Raw genomic sequence first — 20,189 nt, forward strand, 5'->3', positions numbered from 1 at the left:
TCCGTTCTGGGTGGTTATTTTAGCAGTCTCTGAAACCTCCCCTTGTAAAGCTGTAATGGCATCAGAGGTTTTATTCCCTATTTTCTCAATAACTGCTGAAATAGTTACTATTGCTTTTTCAAGTTCACTCACTCCCAACTGTGGAAACAGACACCTTGTGAATGAATGAAACCTAGTAGGTTGATCCGTTAAAGGCTTATTGATCCTCTTTTGTCTCCTCATGAATGTTCTTAGCCATGATCTTTGATATCTGTTATTCAGTTCTTTGTTACAGTTATGGTTGGGATTATTGCCCCTAGAGTACATGTCCCTGACCAATTAGGAGGCAGCACTTTTCATGCCTTGCTCTCACACAACCAACACCATCCACTACCTTTCAGAACACACCACCCATTTAGTTCCTTACTTGGCCACTTATAACCTATTTCAGGTATCCGAAAGCAATCTTCATAACTTCCTACCTTAATGGCTCCAGTACAGTTGATCGGCTGTTTTCCATAAAGTACAGGTTTCTCCCACCATTTATTTCTATTATTACATCTTCGGATACATTGATCATAATCTCCTGTCACACTCTGGACTTCCCATTCCTGTTCTGTTGTTTCATCATATTTTGGTTGATCACTATCATTTCTTATCTGTTTTATAAATTCCATAAAGGAAAAATTCAGAGGCACTCCAACTGGCGGGAAGCCCTTGTTGGAATGTTCAGGGAAGTGGGCACACACCCAACAATCCCTCTGGTTAACTATCTTCATAGATTTCATAATTACTTCCAAAGGAAGATTTTGACCCCCAAATCCTTCCTGATTCCCTTTAACTTTGGCTCAGGTAACCTAGAAAAACTAACCACCACATTTCTCCCCTGGTTGTTAAGAACATCATTTTTACGCAGATACCATAACAACAATATTAACCCTATTCCTAACAAACAGATTAAAGCAATTTTCCCCTGAATACAATCTAAATTTAAAACTGATTCACTTTTAATAGAGCTCATATATCTTTATATATTTTTAACGTTAAAGGGTGAACTTGTTCAGCTTTCCACATCTCTCGAGGTACTGCTTTCACTCAGGGGTAGTGGATCCAGGAATCAATTCCCTGCAGTTTCACAGCGGTATTTGTTGTTAGTAGTACCAGATACAGTCCTCTCCATTTTTCTATCAAGGGCTCATCCTTCCAGGTTTGAAGCTATACTTATCTCCTGGCTGGAATGAATGTACAGGTGAATCTAAAAGTACGGGAGATCTTAACTGGATGTACCTACGGAGAGAAGTAAGAACCTTTGCCATAGACAAGAGAGAATCACTTAAAATTTAATGGCCCTTAATGTGCATCTGAATTTCATTTCCAGTTAAATTTAACGTGTAAAGTTTACCATACAGAATCTCAAATGGACTTTCTCCCTAACCCTTGGGGTTATTCTGATTCTTAATAATGCCAGAGCTAAAACATCAGTCCATTTCATCTGAGTCTCTTGACACAATTTCCCTCTCTGTCTCTTAATTGTTTGATTCATTCTTTCCCCTTTTCCACTGGATTGTGGCCTCCAGGGCGTATTTAAATCCCATTTAATTGGTAGGATTTTTGAGATTTCCTGTACTATTTCTGCTATAAAATGAGGTCCCCTATCCAAAGAAAAGCCTTCTGGTCAATTTATTACGTCTTGGCAACACCACAACGCTGACTTGTTTGATACTGAGGCAGAAGAGAATCCTGGTTCGAATGGCATGAAACCCTGATGCCAGCAGATTTGCCATAGCGCATATAAGCACATTAAACCAAGATATATCTTTCAAACACAGGTTAAAAATGCCATTCTTAGCTGTTGCATTTTTAATAATAAAGACTACAACAGGTAGTATCCGTTGAGGACACTCAAGTTTGACATAAACAAGTCCCGCGCCACACAATTTGCAAAAGGGGGTGGGGGGGGGGGAGAAAGAAAGCTCCACCCATGGATCCAGCAGCATCCCTTTGGTCCTCTTCAACCGGGGTGTCTTGGAAAAGTTCAGAGCCCAATGAAAGCAAATCCAAGTCCCAAAGTCTCTGCCCGATCATGATCTGGTTCGGTGTGTCCTGGGTGGTCGCAGGGAGACCATTTCAGGGGTCGCGGCAGCTCAGTCCTGTTTCCATCGGGAACAGATGGCTTGTTTGGGGTGATGGTTTCATAGCCTTCATCCACAGTGGTGATATGAGATAGAGATCAGAAGTATAGAAAAGGTAGAAGCGCGCACGGGAGTTATGAACAATTTTTAACAATACCTACTTTTAACAATAATCATATCTAAAACTAACCAATTTTTAACAATAACTTCTTTGAACAATAACATATCGAAAGAACAGTATCTTAACATATCTACTTTTAACAATAACATCTCTAAAACGAACCGAACCAAAAGATGTCCCAGGCCATGTTTGAGGATTTGCCCATGGCGCTGGGGGATTAGTGGAGGAAGGTGATCGTCTACAATGACAACAGCAAGGCAAACAAAGGCATATTAAAAAAACAGTTATAGTGATAGCTAAAAGAACAAGTACCGCAACATGAACTAATAGGGCGGCATACAATATGTTGTTTTCCATTCTCCTGTTGGTATAATCCACCGAAGTATTCGTCGGCCAAGGCGTGACGGTGGAGTACCTCTTCTCCGTTACCCTCAGGGCTCTAGCGACGCGAAGATGGTGGTGGATTGCTGACTGCAGCCCTCGTGGTCGACGCTGATGCCCGTTATTACTCTTTCTTTGCTATTCTAGCACTCTCCCTCATGAAAAAGCTCTAAGCAGTGTCCCTGGTAAAAAGCAGATGCAACCAGCCTTGAGGCACCCAGCACATGGAGCTGAAGCATGCCATAAAAGGAAAGGTTTCTGAGTATGTTCCTTGATTGGTTAGGAGCATCTGGAACATGTGAGAGAGTACATAAAAGGCCTTGCTATGGGTGGGAGGTGCAGAGCTGCTGCCATGTGTTGTTCCCTCCAGTGCTACAGAAACAAATCTTTTGTTCTGACCTAACCCAGAAGTATTGAGAATTTCTTCAACATGTTGCCTTTAACTCGGGTGGTCCTATGCTGAAACAGAAGGTACCTTCCCTGTCAACATCAAGCACAGTCCCTCAAACCTGCTTCTGCCTCCACCCTCCCACAAGTTCTCTTCCCTCATGGGCTGCCCCACTCCATCCACTTGAGCACCTCTCCATGCCAGCCTGCTGTTTCTGAGCAGCTTCTTGCTGCAGAAGTAACCTCGCAACCTATGGCCCAGCCTTCACACCTTCACTTACACCTCCCTCTTGCCTGCCTCTGCCCTCTCCTCTCTGCTCCATGCCCCTTCACTCCAACACACAACACACCACATGCCTTGCCCTTCCTCTGCCTCCTAAGGCGCAAACCCCTTCCAGCTTGGCTTACAAGATGGCTGGACAGTCAGGGGCTGCCAGGGAGCAGCTTCGGGCTGAGGCTTCAGGCATCATTGGGGAGTTTGGGCTTTGCTTAGTGGGCTTATGGAAAGCTTTTTGGGGATGGTTCCGTTTTTTTGTCTTGTTAGGAAAAGCACGCTAGTTCTTTTCCTTGGGGTGGGGGAGTGGTGAGAGGAACTTGAGTGCCTAAATGCCTGTCCCCTCATCCCAGGCCTGAGCACCTGTTATCATTGATGAGTGGGAGCAGGGGATTGGGCCCATAGCCCGGTGGTGTTTGGAGATGAGATTTGGAATCCCTGAGACACGTTTCCTTCATTCTCTGTCTCCACTCTCTTCCATCCTGCAGGAAATGACTGCACTTCCTTCCCTTTCTGCAGGCCACATTCTTCTTCCAGACCCTGTTCAACAAGGACCACCTTGGTCAGTTCCTGCTATGGGAGGTGGTTTCCACTTTGGGGAGCAGTCCGGCAGGACCCCTGCCCTTCTGATACCCCCCAGCCTCGGGATCACATCTCACGGGGCACAGAGCGACAGAGCCCTGGGGCACCTTGTAGAGGGGCGAATGCTTATCCTCAATCTCATGGCCCTTTGCCATGGCACCAATGCACTCCCATGGCCTGGTGTGTGCAGATACACTGCGTGTCAATCCCTGCATACGTGGCTCTGGGAGGGGATGTTTGCCATCTCAGTATTTCCCCCAGAGCTCACCCTCTAATATGTTGTCACAGCCCTGGGCCCACCAAAAAGCTGTCACAGGTAGCTCAACTTCTGCCAGTGGGGACCTGGCAATTTCTATGCCTATTCCAAGGTATCTGGAAGTTTTCCTGAGGGAAGAACACAATCTCATTTGCTTAGTCGAAGTCACATTAGGGGTCAGTCTCTTGCTGCCAGTGATCAGCCCTCAAGACTGGAAGTCTTCTCTGTCCTTGATCCAAAAGGATCAAAATCCAAAGAGGCAATTTCAGAGGGTACAATGATAACAGGGGCGTCTCACAGAGACCCTCTGGGACCACAGGACCTGGGCTGGCCCTGTAGAACCAAAGCCGCCATCGCCTCGCATTTTCTCCAGATGATGGGGCAGATAGTCCAGAGCCCCCTAATTAACACTGTTCCGGCAGTGAGAGGAGGCTTTGCTTCCCAGGGTCCTGGCGCCCAAGCAGGCTTTATTTCAAAGCCTTGGCATCCTCCCTTTCAGAATGTGAAGTGCAGGAATGCAAACTGCTTGTAACTCCCTTATCTTTCCAGCCTCCACCAGCTCCGGGCTCCTTTCTCACTGAACTAGGAGTGCAGCCTAAGGCTCCAGCAATTTCAGCTACACATGCTAAGCAAGTTTTATAGAAGTTGTGCTAAGCAGCTACCTCTAGACAGCTGCAGTTCAGTAATTTACAGTCCACGTCCCAAAGTCTCTGTGAGTCGTCGCCACTGCCTAGTCCATATCATGACTTGAGTGGCCATTAGCAGTATTTGCACAAGGGTTTTACAGTCTTGCAGTGCACCTTACGCTGATCAGGCTGCGCACTCCCCTTTCCAGCCGGACCAAGCTGGGACTTAAAACCCACTCAAACCCTGGGGATGGGACTCGCACCCATCCCCTGGTACGCCTTACGGTGGCCAGCCTGCCTACCCCTTACAGTGCACTGTTACCAGACCAGAATTTAGAATTTAGGCAGGAATTTAAGACTCACCTTCTCAGTGCCTCTCGGTGCCAAAGATCCCAGGCGAACTGACCCGATGGCGCCAGATGATCGTTTGGCGATGAGAGGCCCCGACAGTGGTTGCCTAAGGTCCCATCAATCTTACTCCGGTTTTCCAAAATTTCGGCTAAGGGTGTCCTCTTTTCTATGCCGAAATTATTTCCCGTATTGAGTTTCTGAAAAGTGCATCTCAAGCAAGTCAGGCAGCGCACTTCCTTACCAGTAACACCAGCCCCTGTGGCTGGTGGGATCACACACACACTTTCTCTCACTCTCTGGGAACCGCACTCACACCACCTGAGTCTTTAACTGCTAGGACTGCTGTCCCTTCGCAGCAGGTGGCTTCATCAGCCAACGGGTGCCCCGGTCGGTTCCCAGGCTATACGCACTCTCACACACAGCACTGTTCACACTCACACCAGTCACAGTGACTCTAGACATGGCCCTGGGTCAAATGGATTGTCTGGGTTGTTTCCTGGGAAGTCCCGTCCACCCACCGCCCCCACCACCGTGTCGCTTGATGGAGGTGCTGTGGGGGCTGCGGGTGCCTCCGGTCCCTGTGTTTTCTTCTTGCTATGCTCTTTCAGGGTCTCAAGCATGGTACGCCACGGGGCTAAAAGTCCTGCCGCCATTTTATCGGTTCTTGTTGCCGCATCCCACAGCTTAACTCCGACTGAGTCCCACGTACTGAGGCTATAAATCGTACCGGAATTCACCTCGGGACAGTTCAAGTGTGCCCACACTAATAGCATTTTGAGATCTTGAGGGGGCATCTCTCTGCCGTGCTGTTTCAAAGTCTTTTGCATTACGTTTAGCACGGACCTATCTTGCGGGGAGATTCCATTTCCCGTGGCTCCCATGTGTTCCTGGCCGTTTACCTCCGTCCAGCGGTAGGTAACCTGTTGCACGCAATGCTGCTTCCTTTCAGTGGCTCCCCTTCTGCTTCCTTTCAGCAACTTTGTTCAGCCGGGTTCCGCCACCGGTTCAGCTAACCACTGCCTCTACAGCCCTGGACAAAGTCAGTCTTCGGTCCCTTTTTGGGTGCCATTTGTGGTGCCCTGATTCATGGACTCCGATGTGCTGGATCAGAATCAACTTTATTCAAGCAAGCAAGCCCTTTATATAAGCTCTACCCCGGATAGACACTTTCCCACAGTGATTTAAGGTACTTTCTATTGTCCTTGCAAGCGCCACATTATACCTGCCCGAAGGTCTTGTTCCCATCATCACTCCCTCATTCTGTGCGGTTACTCCCTATGTTCCCATACTGCTATCTGTTCAGCCCATGGCCTTCGGGCTCCTTAACTCTGTCTTGTCCGATCCCTCGCTGTCTGCCCCTACATGTAGTGACTAGAGGAGGGGAAGGAGGGAAGGCGGAAGGGTAGGGCTTCAGCTTAGTGGTGAGGCTTCAGGTCTGGCCCTGGCAGAGCAGCTCTCGCAGGCCCTGTGCCAGTGGCATCCCCAGTACCTGAAGCCTCCTGACCTCCCCAACACAGCTGCTGTCTCTTGGCCAAGAGCTCCGGGCCCTTCATGTGCTCCCACGCCGGCCTCCAGCTTCGGGCTGCTCACCTAAGCGCACACACAGCACCTCCTCATCAGCACCCAAGCGCTCTCCCCCAAAACCTGCCCCTGCCTCTGATGTTCCCCAACCTCTCTGCCCTCCTGCCATGACCCTGCCCTTCCCGGCACCACCTCACAATGCCAGCCTGCTGCTCCCCACCAATCGCCTTCCTGCACCACAAGTGACCTCGCAGCCAAGAACCCAGCCCTCACCCCTGCACTTGCAGCTCCCCCTCACCTGCCTCTGCCCTCTGCTCTCAGCTCCAGGCGCTTGCACTCCAAGACCAAACACCATCCCTGCCAGGCCTCGGCCTCTGCCTGCCAGGCCCCAAATGCCTTGGCACTAGGCTTACCAGACGCCTGCAGGGTTAGGGTCTTTGCGGGAGCAGCATAGGGCTTAGGCCTCAGGCATCAGTGGGGAGGTTGTGCTTTGCAGTTGCTGGGCTTTGGGAAAGCTTTTGGGTGATGGCTGAGTGCTGGCCTTCATGTTTCTGCTGAGGGTTTTGGGAATGGGACAATCTTGTGGGATGAGGTGTGTGTTTGTGTGGGGCTGAGACCTAGAGCGTGCTCTAGCACTTGAAGGCAAGCGATGAGGGCTAGGCCTTAGCTTCAGACACAGGGCAAGAGTGAAGGTAGGGGGTAAGGATTCAGGCTGCAGCGTAGCGGTTTGGGTTTGGCCTCTAACGAGTAGAGGACGGGAAGGAGGGAAGGCGGAAGGGTAGGGCTTCAGCTTAGTGGTGAGGCCCTACCCTTCTGCCTTGCCTCCTTGCCCTTCTCGATTTGCCAAGGCCAAACCCAAAAGTCTACACTGAAGCCACAGTCTCTGCCCCCTTTCCCAAATTCTGCCCCTTTGCCTGAAGCTAATCCCAAGCCCTTATTGCATTCCTTCAAGTCCTGGACCGGGCTGCAGCCCTCACCCCCACTCCAACCCACAGCCCTCTGCCAAAGCTCTAGCCCCTACCGCAAACCCTGAGCACCAAGGCCAAGCCCTACACTGAGCCAGCAGCCAAAAGCTTTGCCTGACCCCACTAAGCACAAAGCCCAAAGCCTGCACGCATGCCTGAAGCCTAAGGCCAAACTTGCTCTGGCGCAGCCCCTAAGCACCCAGCCTTCTTGTAAGCCCAGCTGGAAGGGCTTGGGGGCCTGGGAGGCAGAAGAAGAGCAGGGCAGGTGGGGTGTTGGAGTGCAGGGGCGTGGAGCTGAGGGGAGAGGGCAGAGGCAGGCAAGAGGCAGGTGGCGGTGAAGGTGTGAGGGCTGCGCTGTAGATTGTGAGGTCACTTGTGCTGCAGCAATGTGATTGGTGAGGAGCAGGAGGCGGGCACTGTGAGGAGCTCGTGGGAAAATGAAGGGCATGGCAGGAGGTCCGCAGGTGGCTGGGGTGACAGAGGCAGAGGCAGGTTGGAGGAACAGTGCTTCTTTTTCTACCAGGAGGTCTCTTCTGTTTCAGCACTTGACTGCCCAAGGCAAGAATGCAACCTGTGAGGACATGAAGGCTCCGTTTTCTCAGACACAGCTGTCCTCCCTAGTAGCACCTACCCAATGTAAAGCCATTTCCTGTACACTTGGCTCTTCTTCCAAAATTGGGGTCATGAAAGTGGTGATGGAATGGTATCCCTAAAGGGCCCGTTGCTTTGGTTTCATTCTCCACGGGCTCAGGTTGATGTGTTCAGTGTCCCATTGTAAGCTGTTAGGGAACCAGGTTTAGATTCAGGGTTCGCTTTTGGGGCCCTGTGTCAGTGGAGATGGTTAAGGATCCCAGAGTAACCTTCCTGAGGCTGTGACACATTTGTTTGGGTGGGTGATGGCTGAGCATCTTCCTGGAGAGGCAATAAGCTGCCAGCGGAGCTCAGAGCGTTTTTGGGAACTTCATACAGTGGGGGTGGGCAGTGAGTGGAGCCGTAAAACACAGGAGACCATCCAAGGTGGAGTCACCGAGCGGTAAAGAGCAAAATCAGGAAATGCATAGGTAAAGGAGGGCTCCGCAATCCCAGGAGAGGCCGTGGAGACCCAGCAGGCTCAGGGAAGAGAGACTGGAGAGCCATCCTTGTACTCTCTTTGGCATGCCATAGGCTGGCTCCAGCGCAGCCCCATAACATATCTTGTGCCCTCTGAAATGCTGCCTGGGCCCTCCGAGCACCCTCCACAGCCACATAAAATGGGAGGCGGGGACTGCCAGTGGCATGAGAACCATCCTCTTGGGTCTGCTTCCTGCTCTCACGAGAATGGGCACAGTGGAGTCGCCTCACGGCCCTGTGGCACCACCATTGGCTCTCTGCTGAGCAGCAGTGCCTGCACGGAGCCCTGCAGGGAGCACAGGGGAGGGGGACCTGGAGCAGCCGGCCAGGCCAGCGTGGACACCCTCATCTGGGGAAGGGCTTTCTGGGGAGCAGGGACGTGCCTGGAGGGGAGCAAGGGGGTGGTTCCCAGGAAAGGTGAGAAGTGTCATGGCTTCTTTATAAAAACTGCTAAGGCTATGCATATGATCAACAGTCATAATCTGTGGACATTGTGTGGTTCAAATCTCAATACGATACAACCTGGCAACTCTGAGAAATATCAGAGTCTTTGGAACAACCCTTGGGTTGGACTATCAAGACCAGAGTTGCAGGAGAAACTTCAGTCCTGGACATTGTTCACATATTCAGAGGATAAATTGTCAGAGGGCCAGCTTACCCAAATAAATGGACAAATACTTGATTGGGCAATCTTTCTCACGATCATGTCATCACCACCAGCTAACTCTAGGTTGGCTGGATCACTTTAACCTGGAAAAGGGACCTAGCTAGGTGTTTACATAAGGTGTACATAGGTGTTTAATAAATAGCCACATGCCACATCAACTAATTAGTGGTGCTCATGAATGGATCAACAAGATTCTCCCTGTCCCTATCTACCATCCAATGAAACCTGTCGCCTTCTGATGCGACAATCTCCCGTTCGCCTGAGACGGCACGGAGGCTCCCCCTGCCTCCGGGCCAATGAGCACTGACACCAATATGAGGATGCTACAAATGGCGTTTATTGTACGTATGCATTCACTTATATACCTACAAGCATACTGCTATCCCTACGTCATATCCTTCCTCTTCCTTCCTCTTTCCGTGCCATCGCGAGATCTTCCGGTCGCCATTCCCTACAGAAACCACAGCCAAGGGAATGGGCTTGGTGCAAGCAGTGGGGAAAGAAGACCCTATTGAGATTGACTCTAGCCTGGTGCTGAGAAGAGACATAAGAGGTCTGAATGGACCTCTCTGAAAGGACATGAGAGGAGAAGAAGTGGGACACTACTCTGGTGGTTTTTTCACTCACTTAGCTAGGTAGGGTTGATCAGGTGCTGCACATGGCTAGACAAACGTGCTGCCCTGTTTGCACTCGGCCAGTCCATTTTAACCTCTTTTCTCTCATGCTTCTTTCTCCCCAGTCCCCTTTAGGCAATAACCCCTCCAGTCCAGAAGGCTGTCAAGGAGAGTCACTCGGGTGGCCTCATCTGGGAGCGTACACCCCCTCCAAGGCCCCAGGGACATAATCGCTGCCCTAGGAATAGCCAAGTCCAGGTGCTCCTTTGCACTGATTAGGCTCCTGGCATTCCTCTGCCATCACTGATCACCTGTTCTTTGTATTGATGGTGACTAGCCTTCCAATACCTAAACTCACAGTTTAGTCCAGTGTTTGGCCCATATGTTCTGCAAGTGTTAACAAGCCACAGAAACGATATGCAGAGGAGTTACTGTGCAGCTCTGGGCACAGTGTAATCTGCTTCTCCATAAAATGCATTCTTAGGAAAAACAGGCACTGGCTAAGGTTGAACAATAAGAAAAGAGTAGCAACTGGGAGAAAACAGGAAGCTGCTTCTTGTTGATCTTGCCCCACCCCTTGCAATCAACTTCCTAAGAAAGCATGGGATCTCATTTTGCTCCTGTTGTAGATGACTGCATTAATCAATGCAGACGCCGCACAGTAAAAAACAAACAAACAAACAAAGAGCTACTATGAAGTTAGTGGCTAGGTATAGGTATAAGTATATATAGGTAGAGGTGTATATAGTAGTGTAAACAAGGAAGGAGGCAGCAGCAAGGCACAAAAATATAAATCACACCACCCTCCTATAGAAGGTAGTCTTAGAACCACAGTGGAGATCTTAACATATAGCATTATTATGCATATAAAAGAGCCCATGTCTGAAAACAAACCCAAGAAGCCTGTTTTCACAGAAGGATGAACTGGAGCAAGACAGTAAGGGGATTTCACAGGTGATCTGGCTCAAGTCATTGTCCCTGCTGAAGGATACAGCACGCATGCAGAAAGGTGGGTTGCAAGGGAGCACTCACATTGTCTTTGGCCAGTTAGAAACAAATATTAACTCTTAAAGACCTAAAAACACTTACAAGATCTCAGACTCAAAGAGTGGTCCTACTTTGAACAGGAGATCAGGACCCTTGGGACACTGTCTCTGACAGTATCTGGTCTGGAGCATTGTTTAGGAGAGGAAGAATCTCTTTTGACACCTTCAAGCACATGGCATGAAAATTTGGCATTCAGGGATTACTTGAGGCCCTAATAGAAATATTTACCATCATCATCATCATCATCATTCTATAATACTGTTAAAAATGATAATAACAACAATACTAGAAGCAGCCTTTTTAAGGCTTATGGTAGGAGTCTCAACATGGAATGTGTTGAGCAAGTAGGTATTGTGTGAAACACACCTGGCATGTTGGTGAAGTTTATGAATATGTGGAAAAAAACCTGTAGGACAGGTAAGAATCAAAAGATCTCTCCAGCTGTTACTCTTAATCCCCATCACCCAAGCTCACCTTACCTTTAAGCCCTAAGGATCAGTTCTGGAAGCTTTCTTCAACTGGAATCCACCATTCCCACTCATTTTGAGATTAAGGGTGAGATTCAATCTGAGATTAGGACACCTACGTTTGGGGTTCCAAATGTACCTTCCTCCCTGTGAGACAAGTGCCTGAAGAGCAGTTTTAACCACTGTGAATCTAGGCAATGGAGGTGGAATTCAGTTGCCCAAACATAGGTGTCTAGCACCATCTCAGATGCCCTAAGATAGCTGACAGCCATACAGGGCTGGTAGATCTGGCGCAGGACCTATGCCTTTCTGGAGCAGCAGAGAGACACCAGCTGAGGTACACAGAGTATTTCAAGTGGCATGACATACATGTCTGCACATGGCCAAATGAACCCTACAAAACCAACTGAATCCCTCCTTGTCTATCGGCTTTAGGCTAAGATGAATCATGTCCTGACTTCTCTTGACAGCTCTGACTTGGGGTGGGATTCAGCTATCAAAAGAAAGAAAGAAAGAAAGAAGATCAAGTGACGTTTGAGGGTAAATCACTGTAAAAAAGGTGTTTTTATTGAAGTATCACTCTCTGGAGCTGCTTCTCTTCTCCACTTGGAGGAATGGGAGTGGCTGTTCCACCAACATATATTCATCTTTATGCACTGATATTGCCCAAGACAGGAGACACAGGGCCATATGCAGTAGGTAGGATTTTTCTGAAGGGACCCAGGCTGTTGGCAGTGAAAAGCAGATTTCTGCACAAGACATTCTTGAGCCAAAAGCTCCTCTGATTGCATTGTCCATTGCCTACTACCCCACACAAGCTGCAAGGCAGAACATTTTCTGCACTAGTAACTCTCTGGAGAAAAGTCTTCTCTTTAGGGCACGTTTCACCTCCGCATTCCTCAGGGTGTAGATCAAAGGATTGAGGATGGAGGTGACAACATTATACATAAGGGTGGCTATCATGTCCCGCCTGGGTGAACTCCCTGAGGAAGGTGGCACATAGTTAAAAATAACAGGGACATAGAGTAAGGCCACTACTGTGAGATGGGAGATGCAAGTGGAGAAGGATTTCCTCCTCCCCTCCCTCGACTGGACTTTCAGTCGGAGGAAGGAAAAGATGTACAGGTAAGAAAAGAGTGTGAAGACAAAGGGGCCTATCGCTATATTCCCCGTGATGATGCTGAGCAGGTGCAGGTTGAGCTGGTTGCTATTGCAGGCTAGTCTCACCAGGGGCTTGATGTCACAGAAGAAGTGGTGGATGTGGCTGGGGCCACAGAAATGGAGCCGGGAGGTCATGACTGTGTGCATCAGAGCATGAAGGAAGCCTGTAACCCAAGCGGCTGCAGCCAGCAGCAGGCAGGCCCGTGGGCTCATGATCAGGCTGTAGCGCAGCGGGTGGCAGATGGCCACAAAGCGGTCATAGGCCATGACAGCCAGCAGCAAAGCTTCGCTGCTGCCCAGGAAGTGGAAGAAGTGGAGCTGGCTTAGGCAGCCAGTGTAAGAAATACCCTGGTGCCCCCAGAGGAACCCAGCCAGCATCTTGGGGATGGTAACGGTGGAGTAGAAAATATCCAGGCAGGAGAGGTTGCAGAGGAAATAGTACATGGGGATGCGTAGCCGAGGTTCACATATCACCACAGTCACAATTGCCACATTCCCCAGCAGGCTGGACAGGTAGAGCAGGGAGAAGAGCATGAACAGGAACTGCTGCAGCCCTTGAGGGCTGGACAGGCCAAGCAGGATGAACTTGCTCACCTCTGTCTGGTTATCCATCCCTGCAGGGAAAGAGAGAAGAACTCAGCAGTAGCTTGCTGTCTTTCTGTCCTGAGCTGCTATTTCCATTCCCCAGAGTCCTCTTCCATAAGGTGCAGCAGCAGCTGATGCTGCCTCATGAATGGAAGAGATCAGACACTGAGTCTGGAAAGGGACACAAAAGAATTCCTTGATTTTCCACCCCAGCTCTTGCAACCAATACTAGAAACTGTTGTAACCTAGATGGCCAGTACTGATGCCAGAGCTGCCACCTGTGTACCAGCTCACTGAAAGGAATGGTGTGTTTTAGGACAGCGAGCAAAGAAAATGGGAGGGAGGGAGGAAGGAAGGGAGGGAGGGAGAGAAAGAGGGAGGCAAGAGAAGTTGGTTACCTAGTTTTTAAGTGAAGAACATTCTGAAATCCTGTTTGTTTTCCTTTTTTTTAATTCAAAAAAGGGTTTTCTAATAAGTTTTCTTCATTCCAAATCCTAGCTGAATATACTGTATCTTTCCAAAGCTGAACTATTAGAGTAGTATAGTTGGTCACATACAGTACACCACTTTCAAAGAGGACTAATTCGGACTGTTCGGTGGTGTCAGGAAACCTTTATATAGTCCTCCCTGTCACGGAAACAATCACATTTCTTTCCAACAAAGGAAAATTTCCATCTCTCTGATAACTCCTCTTGGGATCAAGCCTCTGAACCTTATGGGACTTCAGTGCAGAAAACATCAAGGCATAGCGTTTCAGGCACACAGAAAACTAATGATGTTGTGGGGAGCTGAACTGATTACTGATTATTTGTACAGCCAGCTCTCACAAGCAGGAGGAAGCTGTAGAATCAAAAGCCATTTCTGGAAATATGCAAGGTTATAGCACATCATTCTCAGGAAGACTAACAGTTTTAATGGGGAATTTGCCAAGGAGTTTGACACATGGTTTTGTAATTCCCAAGGATAATACATGGAATAAGTATCATGGCTTCCTTTGACCTGCTACAACTGCACAGCTGGACTCTGCCTCTGGCTTAACATCTTTTGCTCCCTTTATAGTCCATGAAGATCTTAAAATGCTTTTTCTTTTCTTTTCACTTCTAAAGATGGAGATAACAAACTATGGTGATTTTCTGAAGGCCTCAAATACCTGTCTCACTGTCCCCTCTGCAAGCTGTGTTTGCCATGAGCAATGGCATCTGAAACCTCCATAGAAGTGCCCAGGTGCCTGATGAGAACACACAGAGGCAGGGGCTGGTGGGGCAGCAGAAGACCCTGCAGGTGCTGTCATAGTTTGCACAGCCCGTGGTGGTGGTGGTGGCCATCACAGGGCTGTACTGCGCTGGCAAGTCCCACCTCATGAACAGGCTGGGTTGTGAGAGGATGGATGAGAGAGGTGGGGAGCCACACAGGTCCCGGCCCTGGGCAGCAAAGATGCCTCCATTTTCCTGCTCTGTAGCTGACACTGCTGAGCCCCTTGCATCCCCTCCACAGGTTTCTCCCTGGCCTTCCCCATGCAGGCCCATACCAAAGGTATCTGGCTGTGGTGTGTGCCTCAGCCCTGTCAGCCTGGACACACGCTGGTGCTCCTGGACACTGAAGGGCGGGGTGATGCGGAGAAGGTGTGGGAGAAGCAGAGGCTTCCTTTTGTGCCTACAGAGAACTTTGTGGAAGCTCTCAAGGGCCCAGGCATGTGGCAGGACTCAAGGTGTTCTCATTGCCTGCACTGGTGTGCCAGGAAGAGACAGAGGCTGTGGGGAAGGAGGCCAGTGTAGCGCTAACTGGATAAAGTCTTCCGGCTGATGAAGTCCTGTCTGGCATCCTTCACCTCTGCCTTCACATGTCAGAGCCCTCATTCTGCCTGGGATGCTGGCTGTCTGCAGGGGACTGGAGCCAGTCTGTGGCTGGGCCCATGACGGTTTGTGGGATACCACCTCTTCACAGCCACTCTCCCTCTCTTTCTGGATCTTTGATTACTCAGCAGCCATCAGGCTGGTGGGCCTTTTGAGATCCGGTGGCTGGCAGGGAGCTCCAGGCTTTTGAACTGGAGCTGTCTCTGTGGTGCTGACAGCCAGAGGAGCTAGGAGAAGGCTCGTGAGGTTGACAAGCTGCCAAATTCCTCAGCACTTGCTGGTAAACTTCAGCAGACCAGGAATGGGCAGCTCAGGGAGTCCTTTAATAATCAGAAGCCTTTGGGACTCGGAGAGTTAAGAGCTGAAGACAAGGCAGCTATAGGAAGACATGGTGATGTTGTGTGTGGGGGTCTCTCCAAAAAGCTGACCCTGCCATGGCCCATGGTTAGGCATTCAGGGCCTGGGGATTTGGGGCTTTGCTCACTCTTAGGGGGCCTTGCACAGAGTTTCTTGGTATGAGCCAAGGCTGTTTGTTCCAGGGAAACACCAAGAATGACGCATGGATCTTTGTGCTAGCCGTACTGCTGTCCCGCACTCTGGTCTATAACAGCAAGGGCACCATCGACCAGCAAGACATTGGTCTTTTCCCCATCAAATGCCGATAGCTGGGGAGTGTGGGGTTAGAGTTAGGGTTAGCCCCTCCCTGCATGAGGATCCAGCGTCTCTGTTTCCTTAGCCAGCTCCCCAGCTATGTGACAAAGCTGACGGAGGATGTAAAGGTGAAAGCAACACCTCGGGAGAGTGGAGATGAACTGGAGGATTCAGATAAAGTTTCCTAGTTCTTCCTGACCTTTGTCTGGGCCGTGCGGGACTTCACATTGCACCTGAAGGTGGATGGGGAGGAAATCTCTGAGGACGCGTACCTGGAGAATGTGCTGAAGTTAAAGCCTGGTAGGGGAATGGTGCTGTTCCCAGTGCTGTGCTTCAAGAAGGGCAGGATGTGTCCAGCTCTGGACAGCTGCATTTCAGCGTAAGGCAACAAAAGCCCAAGCCCTGTGAGCTTGCTCCCTGGCCTACCTCCGCAGGTAGCAGCCGGGAAACCCAGCTCTATAACCATTCCCGGGAATGCCTCCACCAGATCTCCCCAGACTGGAAGTGCTTTGGTTTTGACCAGCCAACCAGCAAGAGGGACCTGCCACCCTTGCAAGAGCTTCATAACAGTGAGATCGAGCCTGAATTCCAGGAGCAGCTGGTGAAATTCTGCAGCCACATCTGGGAGAAGTCTACCGCCAAGACCATCCATGGTGGCAGCACAGTAGTAATGGGGAACTGTGAATGCCAGGGTCCAGAAGGTCAGGGCTGGCTAGTGGCTCTTGGGACTGTGTCTGGGGAAGGCTCAAATGCACAGCCAAATGATGCAGGTGGGAAATGGAAGAGCTTTTCCACTGGCTGCTGTACTTGCCTCTTGATTGAGAGCCACATCTCTCCCGTTTCCCCTCCCTGTACCCATTCTTGCTGCTCTGCCCCTTTGCTGCTGTTGCAGACTGAGCATTGTGGCTTCACCACTCCCAGCTGCTCAGAGCTGAGGATGGTCTTCAGGGCACCTTCACTCCTCAGGAAAGGCACTCCCTGAGGGCTGGCGTGGGGACCAGCATGTGGTTGAGTCCCACCTCTCAGAGACTAGGGAGTGACAGAGAGCTCCTCATCTACCAGTGGCAAACTTGTAGAAAGGTCTCATCCCCATGGGAGTGTGCTACCATGCCCTGGGACCTCTTCCCCATCCTAGAGGATCTGGGTCAGGAGGGATATCTGGAGGTCTATATCCACACCCTCTGCTCTGAGCATGGCTAACTTCCCAGTTAGAGCATCTTGGTCAGTACTTTGTCCAGACAAGTTCTGAAAATCTCTGGGCCCCTGCACCACTACTGCTCCACTCTGATGCTGACAGTTTTTTTCCCTAATACCCAGCTGAAATGCCCCTTGCTGCTGCTTGTGCCCTTGTGCCTATTGCACCTTCTCCTCCTGTTCCCCCGGCCTGCTCTGAGCACCTGCTGTGGACTGAGCAGAGACAGGCACTGCTTATTCCTACCTGGGGTCAGAGGAGGGCACATGGAGACTCACCTTTACCCAGCCCAGAGGGACTGTGGCAGTGCCTGTGGGCTGACAACAGAGCAGAACAGGACTGAGGGGAAGTGAGGAGGTCTCCAACAGCTCCTCCCACAAACCCCAGGTAGGGAATCACTCACTGGAAAGCAGTCCTGAAAGAAGACTATGAAGTAGAAGGGAATGCTCTGGTGAGCTGCCGCCCTTGCGCACCTGGACTCTGCATTTCATCTATGGGCACTCTAAAGAGCGGTGCCTGTGGTTTCAGCTCCAGGCACATCCTAGACTCCCCGTGACCAACAGCGAGTCCCTACCACAACTATGGGGGGCTGCTCTGGCTTCAGAGGGGCTGCTGGGGGAGCACTGGGGCTGGCGCTGCTCAACCCTGCACCTCCCATCCCAGGGTGCCTCTTGGGCTCCTGGCAGCTGTTGCAATGATCAGGAGGGAGAGCCTGTTCCATACCAGTGCAAGGCACCAGGGTAGTGTTTCTTATGATCCCAGTAAGAAAGGCACTCAGACTCTGAGTTACCCTAACCACTCTCAATTATCTCTGACAGATCATGGCAACCAGGAGAGGTGCTTGAGGACGGGAAGAAAGCAGATGTCACTCCAGTGTTCAAAAAGGGCAAGAGAGAGGACCCAGGGAACTGCAGGCCAGTCAGCGTCGCCTCAATCCCTGGGAAGGTGATAGAGCAGCTCGTCCTGGGAGCCATTTCCAAGTATATGAAGGATAAGAAGGTGATCAGCAGTAGTCAGCCTGCACTCACCAGGGGGAAATTATGCTTAACCAACCTGATAGCCCTCTGTGATGGAAAGACTGGCTGGGTGGAGGAGGGGAGAGCAGTGGATGTTGTGTATGTCCAGTTTGTTCAAATCTTCCCTAATCTGAGCCTCCTCCACCAAGGGTAAATCTTCACCTCTCATATTCCCATGGGTCTCAGGGGCCTGAGATTCCTGAAGCCATGTCTCATCAGGAAAGACTGAGACAAAGCAGGCACTATAAACCTTTGCCTTTTCCATGTCCTTTGTTACCATGTCCCCTGCCCTATTCCGCACTGGCACCACATATTCCCTAGTCTTCTTTTTGCTGATGATATACCTGCAAAAGCCCTTCTTGGTGCCTTTCATGTCCCCCACCAGAGTCAGCTCCAGGTGGGTTTTGGCTTCCTGCATGCTTGGACAGCAGCTCTATATTCCTGCCTGGTCAACTGTCCCTGTTTCTGCCTCTTGTATGCTTCCTTTTCATGCTTGAGTTCAGTCAGGAGTTCCATGTTCATCCATGCAGGCCTCCTGACACCTTTGCTTTGTTTCTTGATTATCAGGATGGACCATTCTTGAGCTTGGAGGAGGTGATCCTTGAAAATCAGCCAGCTCTCTTGGACCTCCCCCCTTCTCTCCAGGACTGTATCTCATGGGATTCTTCCAAGCAGGTCCCTGAAGAGGCTGAAGTCTGCTCTCCTGAAGCCCAGGGTTGTGATCCTGCTTTTTGCCCTCCTCCCTTCTCTCAGGATTGTGAACTCCACCATCTCATGGTCACTGCAGCCAAGGCTGCCCCCAGTCTTGAAAACCCCAACCAGTTCTTCCTTGTCAGTGAGTATCAGGTCCAGCAAAGTGCCTGCCCTCGTTGACTCCGTGATCACCCGTGTCACAGTGTTATCATCACTGCACTCCAGAAACCTCCTGGATTGCTCCTGCCCTGCCTTGTCCTTGTGTCCTTGTGTGCACACACTTGGAGTGGGCCCCCTTCTGCCCTCTTTTGTTGATTATGAGGTCTCTTTCATCACCTACTAAAGCACTCAGCAGCACTTTGAAACCTCAAGCCCTACCCCTCCACCCACCATAAATGTCTTCCCTCCTCTGCACTCCTTGGAACAATGTGCACAGCTGGACAAACTGGGTTTTCTTGGGTGATCACGACACCCACTTCCCAAACTACTTCCAGCAAATCCCTCCCATGCCCTTGGGCACTGCCAGCCACTCCAGCACAGCACAGCCTCCATCACAGTGTGGCAAAGCCATCCCGACCATGGCCCTTTTCTGAATCATTTTCTCAAGACAGCAAGTAGAGAGTCATGGAGCCCAACCTAGACTTCTTGTGCACCGAGGAAATGATGCCCTGGTGTGGCATGCCTCTGCATGGAGGATGGCAGAAGGCAATAGTGCATTGCACTGGGTGTATCCAGACAGCATCAAGCTATGACATGGCTCCTAAGACACTTTTCCTTAGGACTGAGCTCTGACGCAGGGGCTCAGATGCCCTATGGAAGCCCACCTTTGGGGGGAAGATGTCAGTGGGAGACTGGCGTCAGCAGGAGGACCACTACCCATTCTTCAGCCACATCTGAAAGTCTCTTCTGGTTGTGCCCCACAAGGTCTGCAGAGGAAGCAGGCAGAGGGCACAGACCAGACTCTTGTGCACTTTTTATGTCTCAGCTCCTTCGCCATGAAGTCTGGCTCTGCAACCCAAGCACACTGGTGTGTTTGCCCACCCTGCCTCTTCACACAAGTTATCTGAAGACTGGTATTTCCCACCCCCAGGCACTTTCCAGCCCACTTCAGGCCCCTCCCCAGCTCTCCCCACCTCCCATTGCCTCTCCCAGCCCATCCCAGCAGAGCAGGACAGTCTGGGAATCACCCCACAGCAGTGTCCACCAGAGGATGCTGCAGGTATCTGCATACTTGACACCAAGCCTGAGCCCCTCGAATGGGCACAGCAGCTCCTGGGGTGGCAGAGAGTGGGTGTCAGCCTCCCCACCAGCCCTAAGACCTCCAATGGCACTAGGAAATGGAAGCCAGTCACTCTCTTGCCCCCCTGCTCTTGTCTCTAGGATGACAACCGCCACCTCAGCTGCCTCCTAACCAGCCCCACTCCCCAGGCCAGCACAAGTGTCCTGGTGCTGGGGCTCCTCCAGCAACTCCTGCTGCTCTCCAACCTCCCTTCCTAGTGTAAGAAGAGCCCAGCCTTCAGGCACTGCACTGGGAAGATCCCTTTTTAGTACAGAGATG

The 20,189-nt window shown here is 50.6% G+C and overlaps 1 protein-coding gene and 1 pseudogene across 1 annotated transcript; one reads left to right on the plus strand and one right to left on the minus strand.

Annotated features, from left to right (window-relative positions):
* Positions 1–12,284: 12,284 nt before the first annotated feature.
* Positions 12,285–13,253, minus strand: LOC135327053 (olfactory receptor 12D1-like). The gene has a single exon (XM_064504671.1). The coding sequence runs from the start codon at positions 13,251–13,253 to the stop codon at positions 12,285–12,287; it is 969 nt and encodes a 322-aa protein (XP_064360741.1).
* Positions 13,254–13,488: 235 nt separating this feature from the next.
* On the plus strand, positions 13,489–18,811 carry LOC135327054 (guanylate-binding protein 1-like; annotated as a pseudogene).
* The last annotated feature ends 1,378 nt before the right edge of the window (positions 18,812–20,189 follow it).

The sequence above is a fragment of the Dromaius novaehollandiae genome, unplaced genomic scaffold (genome assembly GCF_036370855.1).
Source record: "Dromaius novaehollandiae isolate bDroNov1 unplaced genomic scaffold, bDroNov1.hap1 HAP1_SCAFFOLD_45, whole genome shotgun sequence".
Classification (NCBI taxonomy): Eukaryota; Metazoa; Chordata; class Aves; order Casuariiformes; family Dromaiidae; genus Dromaius; species Dromaius novaehollandiae.